This window comes from Emydura macquarii, unplaced genomic scaffold (genome assembly GCF_026122565.2).
Source record: "Emydura macquarii macquarii isolate MOO-44397 ecotype Brisbane River unplaced genomic scaffold, CSIRO-AGI_Emac_v2 contig_2422, whole genome shotgun sequence".
Lineage (NCBI taxonomy): Eukaryota > Metazoa > Chordata > Testudines > Chelidae > Emydura > Emydura macquarii.
This window is the reverse complement of record NW_027132559.1, coordinates 7,262,192-7,280,041: the sequence shown is the minus strand read 5'-3', so window position 1 is coordinate 7,280,041 and position 17,850 is coordinate 7,262,192. Positions and strand designations below refer to the sequence as shown.

The window sequence follows — 17,850 nt, the reverse complement described above, 5'->3', positions numbered from 1 at the left end:
GGGTCATAGAGTAGCTTGAGTTAAATCCTGTGCTGTCTTCATTTAATAAACATTGTTCCTAAATATTCAGTGTGGTGGAGCAGTATCTTGTGAGTAGGATAGAATGAGTGCATAATCTATCAGCTCCTTTAATTTCAGATTTTAAAAAATAAAGTTGATTATATTATTGCCCTAACTAAAAGATGGGGGGAATAAATTCCAGGGCCAGAATTAATTGTATTATGTGTGGGGAGAGAACTGCCATACATTCATAGCTGCTTCAGTAAAACACAGAAGTTGGTAATGATTTTATTTTCCAGTAACAGCTTTTGTTGGGTTTTTTTTTTCAGCAGTCCTATGCACCAGCTCCCCACCCCATGGCTCCTCCCAGCCCCAGCACAAACAGCAGCAACAACAGCAGCAACAACAGCAGTGGGGAGCAGTTGAGTAAAACCAACCTGTACATTCGAGGCCTTCCACCCGGCACCACTGACCAGGACCTTATCAAACTGTGCCAGCCGTAAGTGCCATTAAAATATTTCATGTCCTCCAGTTTGAAATGAATACACTTGAGCATTGTATTTATAGGGAGAAATTTCCAAGCCAGACTTTAACCTTTCATATTTTCAGAACAAGAATTTAGATGCATGATGTACTTCATAGTGAGCGATGCACATAAAGGATAACCATAACTCCTTTAGCTCAAGTGCCTGATGTCTGTGCTTGGGAATATGAAGCTCTAGGGTTCAAAATCCACTAACATCCAATTCTGGGGAGATAGAGAGGGCCTTTGTGGGTGCATGGGCATTTGATAAAGTCTCCCATAGTATTCTTATCAGCAAGTTAAAGAAGTATGGGTTGGATGGATGGACTATAACATGGATAGAAAGCTGGCTAGATCATTGGGCTCAGTGTCTAGTTGGCAGCTGGTAACAAGTGGAGTGCCCCAGGAGTTGGTGCTGGGGCTGGTTTTGTTCAACATCATCCTTAATAATCTAGAGGATGGGCTGGATTGCACCCTCAGCAAGTTTGCAGATTTCACTAAACTGGTGTCAGAGTGGTAGATACCCTGGAGGGTAGGCACTAAGCTGGGGAGAGTGGTAGATACCCTGGAGGGTAGGGATGGGATACAGAATGACCTAGACAAATTTCTTTTGGCCCAATCCTTCAATCTGAATAGATTTAACAAGGACAAGTGCAGAGTCCTGCATTTAGGATGGAAGAATCCCATGCTCCGAAGCAGACTGGGGTCCGACTGGCTAGGAAGCAGTTCTGCAGAAAAGGACCTGGGGGTTACAGTGGACAAGAAGCTGGATATGAGTTAACAGTGTGTCCTTATTGCCAAGAAGGCTGATGGCATATTGGGCTGCATTAGTAGGAGCATTGCCAGCAGATCAAAGGAAGTGATTATTCCCCTCTGTTCGGCACTGGTGAGGCCACATTTGTAGTATTGTGTCAAGTTTTGGGCCCCCACTACAGAAAGGATGTGGACAAATTGGAAAGAGTCCAGTGTGGGCAACAAAAATGATTAGGGGGCTGGAGCACATGACTTAAGAGACGTTGAGGGAACTAGGCTTGTTTAGCCTGCAGAAGAGAAGAATGAGGGAGGATTTGATAGAAGCCTTTAACTACCTGAAGGGGGTTCCAGGGAAGATGGAACTAAGCTGTTCTCAATGGTAGTAGATGACAGAACTAGGAGCAATGGTCTCAAGTGGCAGCGGGGGGAGGTCTATGTTGGATATTAGGAGAAGCTTTTTCACTAGGAAGGTGGTGAAGCACTTGAATGGGTTACCTAGGGAATTGATGGAATCTCCATCTTTAGAGGTTTTTAAGTGCGGCTTGAAAAAGCCCTGGCTGGGATGATTTAGTTAAGGTGAGTCCTGCTTTGAGCAGGGGGTTGGACTGGATGACCTCCTGAGGTCCCTTCCAACCCTAATCTTCTATGATTCTATGAGACTGAATTTGTTTTCCCAAATTTCTTTTCTTGTCTTTTCTTTTTTTTTTCTTTTCTATGATTTAATTAATTCACACAATGAGAAACCATCTATGCAAGATTTTAAAGTCAAAAAATTGTGATTCATGGCAGGACACACAACAAAACAGTGGTGTTCCCACATTTGTCACATTTTTTGATTGCTGTGTCACACATTGTCAGGTCTGCAGGTTGAAAAGTGTTTTACTAAGTGAATATGGGCTTGTCCCAAAACGCCCTGTTAAAACTGTTGATGTAAAAATGTCACCCTCTTACTCAACAGATCTGCTCTCTGTGTATATTTGGAATCATGTCTGCCAACTTCAGTGACAAATATAAGTTTTTACTGATTTTTATTTCTGTTATCACTGCAGAGATCACATAGATGGATTGTGTTCCTCCTGATGCATCATTAACAGAATTCTTTGCTAAAATCAAATAACAAATAACAAAATAACAAAAAAAATAATCAGTTGATTATAATGGATAATACTGGCATAGCTGAGGGTATAATTTGATTTGCTGAATCTTTATTACTGGTGGTGCACAAGAAGGAAATAACCCAGCTTGACTTTCAGATCCCATATGGAGTTATTAGGGCTGGCAGTGAGGAAAATATGTTTTTTCTTGTAGAATGAGAACATTGGTAGGGAAATAATAGAGACAAAAAGTATGGAATCCCACAATGCTGTGTTTATAGTCTTTTTGCAAAGTAGAATGGCACCTTTCCATTGCAAATCAGCATATCAAGTAGAGATTGATAAATGGATTTACTAATGTAAGAATCAATCTGTGTCTAACCCTATAATTTGAACCAAAATTGCTGTTTTGAGATTTACGCTAGATAATATTCATATTTATTTCAATTTAATTTAATGGGATATGCATCTCTGCATTTCCTGGATTTGCCCAGAAATACTTTGGTAGACACTGTACGATGTTTGGCAGGTCTGAGGAAGAAAGCTCTTAATGCATATTCCTTTTCTTCTGAAGTAGCCATGAGAATGTTGAAAACACAGCTACGTAAATTTCATATAGTGCACTATTTCCATTTCCAAGTTTACTCCAGTAAGAAGCTCAGCCTTTAAATACTCAACATTCTTTTAATTGGATTTTGGTTTGTAGTTATTAAAATAGATTCCACTGTAGTGAAAAACAGAGAAAAACCATGAGTTTTTGTGTTTGATAAGATGAGTGGATGCTTTAGCTAATCCTCCTGACTTCTATACATTTCCATTTTATGTTTTTATGTGGTGTACACTGCACGCTGAATAGAAAATAGCAGACTGGAGTGCCATTGATGCTCGTAGTGCAGACTCCATTACGAATGATGTCAGACATTTTTGACAAATGTACCGACACTATCAAATCTTTTATCAATTTAAGGGTAACCTTGTCACAAGAATCTGTCAAACTGTTCAGATATAACTAAAGGAAAACAAGTCATCATGAACTCTGCAGTAACCAAGTAAATAAAAAAAATGTTACTGGAAGATTTTGTTCTTTCTTGTATGGCTTTGGTCCTGAAAATCTCTTGTAACAGGTGTTCAGCAAAGTTGCTTTAATCTTTATTTTGTGGTACAAACCACTTAAATTACAATACATCTTCTGGGATCTTATAAACTGGTGCAATAACAGAATGAAAAAATGTGAACAAAAAAATAAAACAGGAATATATGAGTAGGAAAGGTAATTTTCCTTCATTTATGCATCATCACTCTTGGATTTTCACATAAATTGAGCAAGAAATCTCTGAAAATATGACTCTAGCCTCCTTTCAACTTTTTTAAACAAAGCCTTTTAAACCCATCCGAAATCCAAATTCATAAATCTATAATCTAGAAATTTGGTCATAAATAACCCATGCAAATAATAGTTAATATACTAATATTGGCATTTATTCCTAAGGGGTACATAATGTTTTTCACATAATTGTACAAACTATTGTTACATACATGTTCCTCTTAACTCAATCAGAATATGATGTTTTTTAAAATTAAGATAAACTTCATTAACATTTAATATTTATAGATTTTATCATGAAAAATGTATAAAGTCCTGTATTATACAAACAAAATATGTCCTTTCCCTAATCAAATATCTTATTTTTATAAAAATGTGTTTCATCCAGAAGAATAGACTATTCACAGAAATCACTTTGACCATCACTAACATAATAGGCACATAAATAAATGATTGCAATCCCGGCTGAAAATAGTTAATAAAAAACCAAACAGATAAACAAAAACAAATACACAAAAAACACACCAATTTTTAGATGTTTATTTTTTTTGATGTTTTTAAAGCAGATTTTTCATTTTTCAAAATTTTTAACAATTTTTAACCAAATATTTTCAGTTTTTCCTTATTTTTAATTTCTCCCCTTTTTATTTGTCCATTTCCTAGTTTGCTACTCAAAAAGGGGTTTTCATAAAAGGATAAAAAGTGAGGGAAAAATGACTATTGTGAATTTTTAATATAGAAATATATTTTAAAACAATGAAAGCTTGTGAGCTTTAACAAGTCGCAGTCTCACATTTTATACATTTTTGATATGTGGTCTTAAATATAATAGCTCAAAATTTGCTTTCTCTTGGGATTACTATATAGTATTATGAAGTCTGCATGTATTGTAAAGTCAGTCCGTCTGCTGTGCTCTCTAGCCATCAATTTTCAGTGCTAAATCTGTACTTTAAAAACAATTTATCCTAAATTTTACTCAATCTTTGACTTTATAGCTGGTTTTGTTCTAATACTATAGATCAGCATATGGCAAAGTAGTAAATCCAAACAGCTTGTACCTGCAATGTACCTTCAGAAATCTTACCATCTCCATCTACTTTGTTTTCCTTGCTTGGATTAGCTCTCTCTTTATCCTCCAGCAAGGTTTGGTTTCTCTGTGATCTAGCTGAAATCAAAGGACTGAATTAAAATAACAACAAAAATATAATTAAATCCAAATACTGATTAGTCTGGGAGCCAATCAGGCTGAGTTGTGTGGAAGATGGACCAGCATTTGGTACCTAAATGTTTTTCTAAGCACAGAAAGTTCCCTGTGGTGCTGTGATTGCCATCACTGTAGTTTCTTCTCAATAACTCCCACAGCCACATTTTCTCTGAGGTAGAGTCTTCTTCCCATTCAAAGTGTCATGGATTTGCCTCAAGGAAATGAGTCAAATTCTTAGTTTCTTTTATTTCCTCTGCTTTTGTGATAGGAAAGACAAAAGAGAGATAAATAATTATATCAGAGTTGGCCTCAAAATAAGGAAAACAGATGTGAAAAATTTTGCTGATTTTTTTTAATGGTTTTTGGGTCAAATTTTGACCTTTTAAAAATGGTTCCAACAGGTTCTAATTAAAATAAAGGCTAAAACAAGGTATAATATATCCACAGAAAGAATAAAGCCCCACAGTAAAGTCTCCCATCTTTCAAATGAATTCATGATATGATGACAACAGACCAAACTCAGACATAGTGTAAATGGGTGTGCTTAGACTATAAGTGAAATCCAGGCCCTGCTGAAGACAGTGGCAAAATTCCTATTGACATCAGTGGAGCCCGAATTTCACCCAGTGTCTCAATTTGACCTGTTAAGTGCCAAGTCTTAGAAAGATACAGTGGAATGTAGAAGTTTCATTGGAAACCCCACGTACATTAAAGGTAGTTGTTGTATAGATACAATGCTAATTTGAACAGAGACCTTCAATCTGTACCCTCCATTGTAATTAGCAACAGCTAGCACTATTGTATACTTTAGCATAGAGGATATTGACTGAAAAGGTGTCAAAAGTGAGTTACTTTTAGAATGATGGAGCTCTCTCACTAAATTATTTGTTGTTGAAACTATTCAGGGAGATGCAGATTGATTCTTGCTTGACTCTTGGTGTCCAGCGTTTCTTATTCATTTACTACACCTTGGCTGTTAGGTTTGAGCAGAGGAAACTAAGGTCTGAGGAATAGAAGTCTATTCAGGGAAACCCTAAGAACAGCCAAATTTTGGGGAAAAGTGAAGGTTGTGGTTTGTTTTCACTGTTGTTGTTTGAAGTACCAGTAGAGTCAAATCCCAGGTAAGCCATAAATTTGAACTAAATACAATGTATGTAGAGTCTGTTCAGGACAGTGAGGGAACGCCTGTGGCTTACACCTTTTTTCCTAGAAAATGGTCCATTCCAGAATAGTGGTGAAGCACATCGAGAGGATAGTTTAAAGAAGCTTGCGTTGTCTGTCTGTCTGTCTCTCTCTCTCTCAAGCTATTTAGGGCAGGGACTTCACTTAAAAATTAAAACAAAAAATTTGAACTTAATATTCTTTTAAGTTGAAGCGTGATTATGTGCTCAGTAACAAATTTTAGGGATGTTTATATTATTATTTAAACAAACAAAAAAGCAAACCAGCCTAGTGATGTAGCCGTAGTTTTTTATATTGTCATATGAGACATCTCAGTGGTTGTTATTACTAATATTATTACAAAAAATTTGGACTTTCTGCCTGAGGCCCACAATGGTACAATATAATGAACTTCAGTTTTAAAATGTCAGCATCTTAGCTTCAAAACTGTGTTGACTCTCCGTTTTGTACTCAGATATGTAAGCTGAGTGAGTGTCTTTGTAATGTGTAAAGTCAGGCCTTGTGAGTACTTGTTTTATTTTTTCTTTACTTTGTTACCCCTTTAAAAACAAACAAATAAACTAGTGGCAATTGTTTGTATTAATTGCCTGTTACTGTAGTTCCTGAATATCTTAAATGGTTAAAGACAAACATTAAAATTTCCCTTAGTAGGCAATGAACTAATCCTATGCTTAGCCACCCCCATTCATCGGGGAAACCAAAACCCTAGGTCAACAAATGCTCAGAGCATTGCAGAGTGCTCCATCTGGGACATGAATGTTGTCATTGTAAGGAAGAAAGGCACAAAAATAACTTAGTTAAGCTAATAAATGAACACCTGCAACATTCCCTATTTAAGATGTAGCCATCATTTCACTGGAGTGTGACCGAGTGTCAGTAAGAGTTTCTGATCCCCTTTCAAGTTGGATGAACATAATTTAATAGAGGTTTGGGGGAGAGGGAAGAATTCCCGTGCTTTGGTGCAAGAAACATTTTTTTCCTAAAGAATTATAATTGAAGTCCTTGAGGGGTGGGGGACTTAAGAGTTCTTAACAAAAATATTGTGAGGTTTGTCTGTCACTGTGTGAAGGGCACTGCTATAATAACTTCTTTGTTTGTTATGGGGGAGAGGGCTTCGAGTAACAAGCAGGACATACAAACTTAATGAGCTTCTTCTGACCTGTTTGAAAAAGTAGCGGTTCCATTCGTTCATTAGAGTCTTAATTTTTGCACTCCCCGGGCATACTTTCTACATGCAGCCAGTCGACCATAACAGCATGGCTGGATATGTCCATTAGGCACTGAGCTGTTTGTTTATCATTAATGTAAATGTTTAAGAATCTGAAAACATCTATGGCCCTAAACCCTCCAAGGGACAAATAGCTTTTGCTTATTACTCTATCAGGAGCCATGGTGGGTGATTCACAAACTCTTCTGACAGACGGACACGTGCTCTGTATAGGAGACTCACTGAACTTGAGACACCATTGACTAAATGTCTCCTCTTGCTCTATCACAGCCCAGATTTTCTGACCTGATGGACATGCTGCAAACTCACTTTTTTTCCCCACTTAGGCTTCTTGCAGGAAGGAGGATGGTGGACGGGATGATGGTACAGAAATTTAATCTAGGGGTTTTATTCTGATTAGGTTTGTTTTATTGTGGGGAGTAACATAGGTATACAAATATGTTACTGATTTCAATTTATATTCTAAATATCAGTTTATTTTTTATGAAACACCTAGAATTTTTTAGACACTGTAAAATCAAAATTATCATCATTTTCACTTAAACTTAATTTTTGTTATTTAAACTAACAAAAAAGGCAAACAAAAGAAAGAGGCAAAGTGTGGGCCATATTGGTGTGTTTATGTACCTGCACACTCTGTTCAAAACAGGGTGGGAACTACATCTGCTTGCCGGTGTACGTGGGGAAACATATGACTTTTTCGCAACTTACCTTGGCTTGGGAGGAGAATCCACATCAGTGGTTCCCAACCCATGGCCCGTGGGCCAAAAGTGGCCCGCTGCTCCCCTCCTGCTGGCTACAGAAGGGAGCTGCTGTCTGAGGACCCAGGTGGAGCACATTGCCACAGGGCTACAAGACCAGTGCAGTGCTGCAGCCAGGGGAACTGGAGATCAGCGCTCCCTTCCCCCTGGCTGTAGCAGGGAGCACTGGGGTCCCTGCTGGAGCCAGAGGGAGAGGAGTGCTGATCTCCCATTCCCCTGGCTGCAGAAGGGAGCCATTGCCTAGGGACCCAGATGGAGCGCCCAGGGCTACAGGATGTGTGCGATTTCCCTGCTGCAGCCCGGGGGATGGGAGATCAGCGAGGAGGCAGCCTCCTCCCTGGACTCCTTCCGTCTGGCTGCAGTGGGGGGTGCGGGGGACGTGCTGATGGAGACTGGTGGGTTGTAAAAATTTTATCTGTGGCCCTTGAGTCAAAAAGGTTGGGAACCACTGGTCTACATTATTAAGAATTATTTACTTGACCAACACAATAAATATATAATATAACAGAATTCTCAGACCAAATATTAGATTGAGATTGAGCCATTATTGAGACTGTTACTGTTTATGAGAGATTTAGTGGAATTTAATAGTTTTAAAACCCAAGAAATTCAGTTTATGGTTCTGACACTAACCATCACTCTGTTCCCACAATCCCTGCCTACTTTCTTTCTCTGTGTTGAAACCCCTCCCCAGTTGTATAAGAAACTATAATTTATTTTAATGAGCATTGGCCTGATTCAGAGCCCAGTGAAGTCAGTGGTAAGAACCCCACTAACTTCAATGGGCTTTGGATCAGGCCTCAAGTGTATTCCATCAACGTGATTATTTAGCCATACTACAATACATAATCCACACCGACTCTTTTAGCCTATTTGTCTTGTATAGCATTTGTCCTTACAGCTGCATAGGGCTTCTAGAAAACTGAAGTCAAGGTCCCTGTCCCAAGGAATTTACAAACTATGGGCGTGATTCGGTAGTCATAACTTATATTGAGTAGTACCTATGGAAGTATTACTCAATGTAAGGACTTCAGAATTGGCCCTTGTGTTTGAAATAGGCAGGGTGAGGTGACATGAGGAGGGAAGGAGATTTACACAAAATAAGGTTCTGAAATGGCCTGTTTTAACAACATATGAATCATGTTCTTTCTATTTATCATTCTTGGTTTGTCAGGGAAGTACTTTGGAAGGGGGAAGATGACTGTCCATAGCAGAAAGGAAAGACTATCAGAGGGATGGGTGGGTCCTCTCTCCTCCCAGATAATGGAAACTGGGAAAACGTTCGGTGGTTAGGACCCAGTATTTTGAGTTTATTTGCTCCTTTTGGGGGGCCTTGTTGACCATAAAGTGAGCCGTGAGGATGGGGACTTGAAGTACCTTGTAGTTGGGACTTAAGTTTTCCTCCCTGGCTGGTGAATCTGCCCACCAGCATACAGGCCCAAGTCAATGGGACTGTTCATGTGCTTGCAGACTGGGTGTGCTTCCTGAATCAGGGATTAAATTAAAAATTCATTTAATTGACTGGGAGTATTGTCAACCTCACATCTTCAGAAATCATGAGACTGGCTTAAAAATTATGAGGTTTTAAGACAATAATAAACGTTGGGTTCTTTTTATTTGCCTTCTGTGTTCTGAGTCTTTAGGATATCACATTTTGAAGCACTTCTCCACAACCATGAGGGCAAGAATCCCACCTTTTTTAAAAAATGAAATCTGAGTTTCTCATGTAATCGCCTGACTCCAGGAGCTCGGGCTTTTAAAGAAAAAATAACCTAAAAATCACACAGCTCACTATAATAGCCTGAGAGTTGGCAAGATTTGATTTGGATTACTCTAAGTAAGTGCTTTTCTTATGCCCTCTATGCACACGAAGGCCCATACTCTCAAATAAATAATAAAAACCAATCAAGCTGTTTGTCCTACAGAGTAGGATGGAAGGGACCACAGCCATCCCCAGCATAGGGGAACCACAAAAGACTTTGTGGCTCCTATACTCTCAGCGGCACCCATTACAGTTTAATTTGGTTTTAAAGCTGATCCTCTATAATTAGGGTATTGGGTACATTAAAATAGGAACGGTGTATTCAGAGTCTGAAGGTTTTAAGAATATACAGAATTTAGCACTATGGGGTCCTGGTCTATGACTGGGACTCTTAGGTGCTACTGCAAAACAATATATAATAAAGTCTGATGAGCCATCTCCCCAGTTATCTGAATGCAAGAGTACCAGAAAGTATACCTGAAGATATTTAAACGCTTGAGATTTTGCTGCCTATAATATATACTTAAGATCTCATTTTAGAGCTGTCCACAACTTGTGTTTTGGTTAGCCTTTTTCCTCACTATGTCAGTTTCATGAGATGGGCCAAATGCTACAGTCCCCAAATCTCCTTACAAAGCAGTATTCACCCCTGGAATCAATAGGAGCTGTGAATACGTGAAGGCTGCCATAGCAACAGTTGCAGTATGTTTGGTTCACACAACTCCCCCAGTTTTGAACTTCTTGTCAGAGTTCAGGGCAACTGCACCTGTATTCTCTCTCCATGATCCGGTTCCAGCTCTCCAGCCTCTACCTCTGTTGGACGGACACCCGCATCTTCTGACCAGGGTTTTTCCAAGCTGCACTGCTTTGTTCCCTGTGTAGGCTATGTTATTTCCAGCATACTAGACGGCCTAAATGGCGAGCATCTGCACTTGGCTTTCTCTCCAGAGGCTGAAAACAGCATAAATGCCCACAGTTATACCACACAGCCCTTTCTAAGCAACACATTTATTTTTAAGGTAAAAACATTACAGAGAAAACATATTAAAAACAGTAAAAGAACCTACAATTATGCTAATAAGCTTACCAAAGATCACTCCCAACTCCAACAAGAGCTCGGGTAGGTGATCAGTCCTTCAGATTCCATACAGAGGTTTTTCTGTGATTTAGAACAGCTTTTGCGCTAAACGAGAACAATCATGCATAGTTCATTCTTTCTTTTATACAGATTGAGCCCTTGAGCTTGCCCTCATGTAACAGGTGATCAGCAGACAATGGGTCTGTCCTCAGGGCATAATTTCAGAAAGTTAGGTCAGGAGGTGGGAATTTGCATTTACCTCTTCCCAGGTATTTCCTAGGAAACCCACTTAACTTTGTTTGCCCCAAAAGTCCCTTTTTATCTGGCACCTTATGGTCCTTTGAAGCTCATTAGACATCCCAAGGTTCCCATTGGCCAAGTCTCCTCCCTAAAGAAGTTACAGACATCCCACAATAATACATAAACTTTGCATTTAATAAATGGACTCCAAAAATGCTTAAATTTGATTCAATAAGGTTTTTTCTAGGATATTGCAGAAAATTGCCCTAGCTGTCATGTTTGTCACTTGCTTTTAAGCATATGTGAACACTGCAGGTGAAGGTGTGATTGTAGTGCATGTAGGCATACCAGTGCTAGATTTAATCTAGCTATCATGGGTAACAGTAGTAGTGTAGAAGTGGTGGAAATGGCTAGCTACCTGAGTACATACCCAGGCTCCCCAGCAGGCTTGAACTACTCAGTGCTGAAGCCCACTTTGCCATGTCTACACTGTTATTGTTGCACTTGCGAGATAGATTACAGATTATGCCTGCCAGTGCCACAATCACAGTCATAATACAAAAATGATCAGAAAGAGAAGTAGGAGAGTCTTTAATTGAACTGTAGTTTCACTCGCTAATGTCCTGAATAGACTAATCTCCCCTTGATGCCTGTGCCTAGCTCCACTTAACGTTCACTAATTAACATTAATGGGAGTTATGTGCTGGGCACTAAGGGGAGAATGGAGACCCCTTTGATGTTGATGGCATTTGTGTAGCAGAATTTTTTCCATAATCTCATGCTTTGCAGATAAGATGCAAAGAACGTTCAGTCATTTTCAGAAATATGTTATCCTTATGCTATACTGTGAGCTAACGATAATATTTATAACAAGAAGTCAGGAAAGCCAAACAACCTGGGCACCACTTTCAGCTAAATGGCAAGAATCTGACAGCATTGCTGTAATTTCTATACAAGGGGAAGTCGCAGACTGACTATAATGGCAAAGCTGTTAAATGCTATCAGCAATAAAACAAAAACGTCATTGTATTCAGTTGCTAGATTTTCCCATACCACTTCAAACAAGCATCGACAAAGAGCTCTGCACTATGTAACACGCAATGTCCTTCATTCCAAGTATTTGGTAACTTCCCAGAATGATATGTGTAACAAGCACTTCTATTGGATGTACATTGGAAACCAAAAAAGACTATAGTATTATTCAAAAGATGTTCATCGGAGAGAGAAGTTCTCACAGCTTTAGCAGTTAAGCCAGATTTGCTTTTGTCTGTGTTCTGAAACAGAGACAGCAAAAATGGAACGACCTACTGAAGTTTCATATTAAAATAATGTCATCACATCGGGGATTGGAAAAGATTTATTTTTCTGCAAGTGGGTACTCTGCACGTCCCATCAGCACGTGAGAACTCCACTGAGCAGGGACCATCCTCTTTACGTGTTTGGAAAGTGCTTAGCACAGAGTGGGAGCTCCTGCAAATATAGTAGTAATGATATGGAGCTGACTTAGGCCCCGATCTTGCAATGAGCTTCACACGCTGCACCCACAATGGACCCTATTGACGTCCATGGAGCTTCAGGCATGCACAGGCGTCTGCTCACGCAGAAATGATTGCACAATCAGAGCCTCATCAGTATATTGTTTTCACAGGTTATAAGTGTAACATTTAACTTCCTTACAGAATGATGTCATATAAAAATTAGACAACTTTCTATTCCACAGCTTCCATATTCAGAGACACCATATACTCCTGAGATTATTATCTAGCTGTGAAGCTTCAATTATTTTGATTAATTCACTGAGTCAAAGAGGAATATTAACATTCTAGCTGCTTTATAATGGGGACCTGATAATTAGAAGGCATAAAATGACATCTTGGAATGATCAGATGTGGTGTGTTGGTTTTTTAACAATTATTATTTATTATTATTTGAGGTTAGAAACTATTTCCTTTTTATGTTTAATAATCATTTATTATCATATACATGTGGGTTAAACATGCTGGTTTTGTGTGCCCTTAAAATAATATAACTGGAATGTGTAAAAAGTATATTTAAACAACATAAATTATCCACAGATATCTGGCCTAGTTCTTACTGGAATTTACTAATGCAGGAGGTACTCTCTAAAAATTATCGTATACTGGTATTAGTGATGGATCAAAACCAAAATCTTTTTTCACTAACTTTGAAGTTTGGATTACTTTTGACTGTAAACTAGATCTGTGTCCATTGCTGATTTAGCACAGTGAAAGCCTGTCTGACTAGAAAAGACTTCCTAGTTCACCCATTTATACAGATGGACAGAACCTAAAAGCTTAATTTTTTTTTTTTTTTTTTTTTTTACAAATAGACAATTTTTTTTTTTTTTTATAAATAGTTCGGTAAAACTAAAACCTAAACGCAGCCTACTCCCTAGCTCATCTCTAATGTATCTCTCTTGTTTGCTGTATTGAAATGAGCACTGAGTTTAGGATTGTCAATTAGATGGACTATGGATATGAATTTTTTAAAATTACTGTACAGTAGTTTAGCACAAACACTTCAATACGCAATTTATTAAATACATTTTCTACTGCATAGAAAATGAATTAATATATATCACATATCTTGTCATACAATTAACACAGAGAACTGAAGAATTCAAACAGGGTACATCTATTGAGGCTCTTATAAAAAGTTTAACATCTCCTTCTACGTTGAAAACAACACAGTTATCTAACAGAAGAAATTAGTGGGGCCAAGACATCAGTTTGTTTGTTTTTTTAAAAAGCAATGCAGCCAGTAATTCTGCTCACTTCCTAATGCAGGAATTGTAGTAAGACTCCTTTTAAGACTGTGATTGCAATTCTTAGTAGCAGAAGGGTACAGTTGTTAAATATCAGCATTAAATACAATAAAATATCTGTTTCAATCAGAAGACTTCTCACGATCACCAATAAGCAGTACAAAAACCCTGGCCCTATGTAACATGGACCTGAATACTTAGTATTTGATAACTACTGGCAGTTCTTTGGTCTGTTGTCATTTTTATTACACTCTGATTTAAAGAAAAAGATTTTCCTCTTAATTCTGAGACCAGCTCTCCAACCTCCAGAGTAAGTCCCCTTTGTGCTGCTCCCACACTGCAAAGGGGACTAAAAAGTTGCCATTTAAGGCAGCAGCTGACGATTCCAGCCAGCCCCACAGGTGTTTCACATTGAGGAGGTGAGTATGTCAGGGTAGGAGGGCATGGAACCAGAACACTGTGTGTATTCTGGAAGTCCACAATTTAGAGCAGCACTGGGCATGGCTGTGGTACACCGAGGCTAGGTATGTGGAACCATCTTACATTGACTTACCTTCCTTCCCCTCCCCCCCTTCTTTTCTGCCTTTCTTTTCTTCCATTACTTTCCTTTTATTTTTTGTTTTGTCTTCATGTTTAGCTCCAATATTTTTTTTTCTGTCAAAGGGTTTCTGCACCACAGTAACTTCAATCATTCATTTGGTACCTGCTGGTTAGCAAATGATAAGGGTATCCCTAAAGGTGTCACACTAAATCATGTTTCAGCTGCTGTACTAGATCTCATAAACGTATAGCATTTTAAAATCTGGAATCCAACTGTCAGCACTTCTCAAAGAGATGTCTAAAGAGTGGGCCAACAGGCAGTAGTTGTCACCTGCGTGTGAGGCATTCCCTCGAAAACTTAGCAGCCCTCAGTATCCCACGGAGCCCAAAATGTCAGAGATTCTACATCTTTACCATTGCAGATTGCAAAGTTCCATTAGCACTACAGTATACAGGGACCGGCAGCTACAAAAAGAGCTCTTCTAGCCAGCACATCAGACAGCCAGTACTGAGCATTTGCTCTTAGTGTGAACAACAAGTGCATGCCTTCCTCGTAAGGATTTCAGTGAGAGCTTGGTGTGCAGAAGGCTTGTAGGATTGGGCTTCTTGCCAGCAGTAAAGTGCTCTTCACCTCATAATGAGGTAGCCCTCTAGTGCTGCTATCAGAAGGCATGCAGCTGGTACACTTAACAGTTAGAAACAATGTATGCAGTAAAATATATTTTCTCATTACACAGAAATCCACTAATGCTGGTGTGAAGAGCTGTGGGTAATTCAGTCACACCCACAAAAATGACATTAATGTAGCATTAAGGAGTTGGCACAGGCAAGCAAAAGACAGGAAATTATAGACTTCAGGCTTGAACCTTTATCCTTAACTCAACCCTGTTGTGCTCAGTTGTTCTGGAGTCCCCATGAATTGGGCTATTTTACACATCATAATATGGGATAGATTGTCCTATTTGTCTGTGGAGTATTTCCTCACCAACCAGCGTTAGTGGGAGTTATATAAAGAAATCCTAGTGTGATTTATAAACTAAAACTGGACAATGTTTCAGCCTTAAATGTGATTTTCTTGGCTCGTACAGTTTCCCACCCCTATGTTTCCAAAGTGTTACATCGGGATTTAACCACCTGACTATTTTTAAACCCAGATGGAGTCTTGCAGCTAAATTCCTTTGTCCACGTTCAAACTTATGGCTTTAAGGTTTATTTTAAAAATGATTTGTTTCTGCAAATTTTCTTTCTTCAACTCTCTCGCAAAATATTTTTGAATGCTATTTATTTGAGGGGGGGTGGAGAAGGACCTAGAAGTCAATGGCGCTATGCCATATTGCACCAGCTGAGTGTTTAATCCTGTACTTCTATGTTGTGGTGTTCACTTTGCTCTTCAGAATGTTTTCAGTTGAGGGAAGAACAGGTGTTTGCATTTAAATCTTATCCATCTTTCCTGTAAACTGGGGGCTGGATTCATCCTGGTCCTTGTGGAGTAACACCTTACTCCACACACAGTTCCACGTAAATGGGCAGGAGTGCTCACTAAGGAAGGTGCTACTCAGTGAGCCACATTGTTACAGCCTTTACGTGGCTATACAGGAGAGTATGAGGCAAAGTTTGCCCTACTACCCTTGGTCCTGTTCACATTGTGGCTGCAGCTGCAGAGGGGAGGTGGGGGTGGGAACAGGGCTACTTGCCTGATAGTCCCTGCAGCAAGAGGGAGCAGGAAAAGGCTGGCAATAGGAGGAGCCCTGGCTTCATTCCCTACTTGCCCACATAGGAATAATTGGCCATGTGTACAGGGTGAATAAGATGCTCCATGAAAAGGAGTGAAGTAACTTACCGCACTCCCTGGTCTCCACCAGAGCAAGGGAACAGTAGCGGGAGGAAGGCCACGTCTCTGAGTCACATCTCATTCTCTGGTTGCTTATGAGATGGAGCAACCCTGCCCCTTTTATTCGGGGCAAGTTTTAAAGTTACAATCTAGTCCAGTGGAAATAAGAGAGGCAGAAAAAGACCCAAGAATAATTTTACTCTCATAACTGATTTTGAGTCATAAGAGAGATAAGGACACCAAGCAATGAATCAATTTGAATAGTCCCATCAACAGCATTAATAAAGGGAACAGCATTAATAAGAATACACTTAATTCTCTTGTAGAAAGATCTAAGGACATGTAAACATACATACATCTTTAAATCTCAGACAGGAGGATGATTCTCTTCCATCTGTGCTCAGTGTATGAGACTAACATAGAGAGAACATTCCCAAGAATCTGGAAGCTTAAATAAAAGAGTTATTGTCCCGAGGATGTGGGATCCAAAAAGAAACTGAAGTGTGAAATTGGGAAATCATTTTAAAATTTCCCAGGAACTTCAGACATAGAATAGCATTTAAAAGGAGGCTGGAAAAAATAATGGATTTAGAGCCCGATCCAAAGCCCACTGAAATCAATGGAAGTCTTTCTACTGATTTCAGTGGACTTTGGATCAGGCTCTGAGAGAGCCTAGGAGAAGAGGCAGCAGGGAAATTAGTAAAAGTAGTAGTCATCCTTTTTTTCTTTGCTTTGGATTCTGATCCAAGGTGTGTGTCCTTTTAAGTACTTCCTTTATCTATGAGGGTGAAGAGAAAGGGTTTCTAGGCAAGCAGAATGATTCGGTGCTCTTGCTCATTTGTGAGTAAAATGTTGTGGATGTGTAATCATAGGGCCTGACCCTGCAAACACTCATGTGAGTAGTCCCATTATATTCAGTGGGACCACTTAACAGACGATGAAGTTACTCACATGCATAAATGTTTTCAGGGGAGGGCCTGTTTCTAACAGAACTGTTTGTTTTAGCATCTGTTTTTCTAAGTGCTGACAGATTGGCCACATATTCATATTACATTGTTTTCTCACTCCTGGATTGCTTTCATGCAATGCTACTTGGTTGTTGGTAGAAATGTATTGATTTGAATTCATTTTTCAGGTCAGCAGTTTTGACAGATTATAACTTCCAGTTGGACAGAATACATGTGCTATGTGTGTTGTGAGAGACATAGCTGCTCAGCAGTGTTTGTCTACACCTTAGGATATCACTCATGTTTGGTGATAGTGCTGCCCCCAGTGTTGCCAACTCTCATGAGTCTTGCAATATTTGGTGTGTTTTCTTAAAGCCTCAGCTCCTGGAGGCACGTGATTAGGCAAGAATCTCAGCTTTCAGTTTTTAAAATGTAGTCGGATAGCCTTCATGGTTCAGGCTTGATAATGTGATCCAAGGCCACTCTACAGGCAACCCTGTCCCAAACCAGAAGACAAAGAAAGAACCCCAAACTTTTTTTTAAACCATAATTTTAAAGCCATTCATCATTATTTGGAGTCTGACTCATAATTTTTCAA

General features: G+C 39.1%; 1 protein-coding gene across 11 annotated transcripts in view; it reads left to right on the top strand.

Annotated features, from left to right (window-relative positions):
- The window catches only part of RBMS3 (RNA binding motif single stranded interacting protein 3), an 864,086-nt gene that overhangs the window by 469,350 nt on the left and 376,886 nt on the right, over positions 1–17,850 (top strand). For 8 of the 11 annotated variants that reach the window (XM_067561871.1, XM_067561866.1, XM_067561861.1 and 5 more), the window contains one exon: positions 330–499. In XM_067561871.1, the coding sequence (XP_067417972.1) occupies positions 330–499 (170 nt within the window). The remainder of the gene's footprint in view (positions 1–329; positions 500–17,850) is intronic. The other 3 variants (XM_067561863.1, XM_067561869.1, XM_067561872.1) reach the window with 1 other exon arrangement.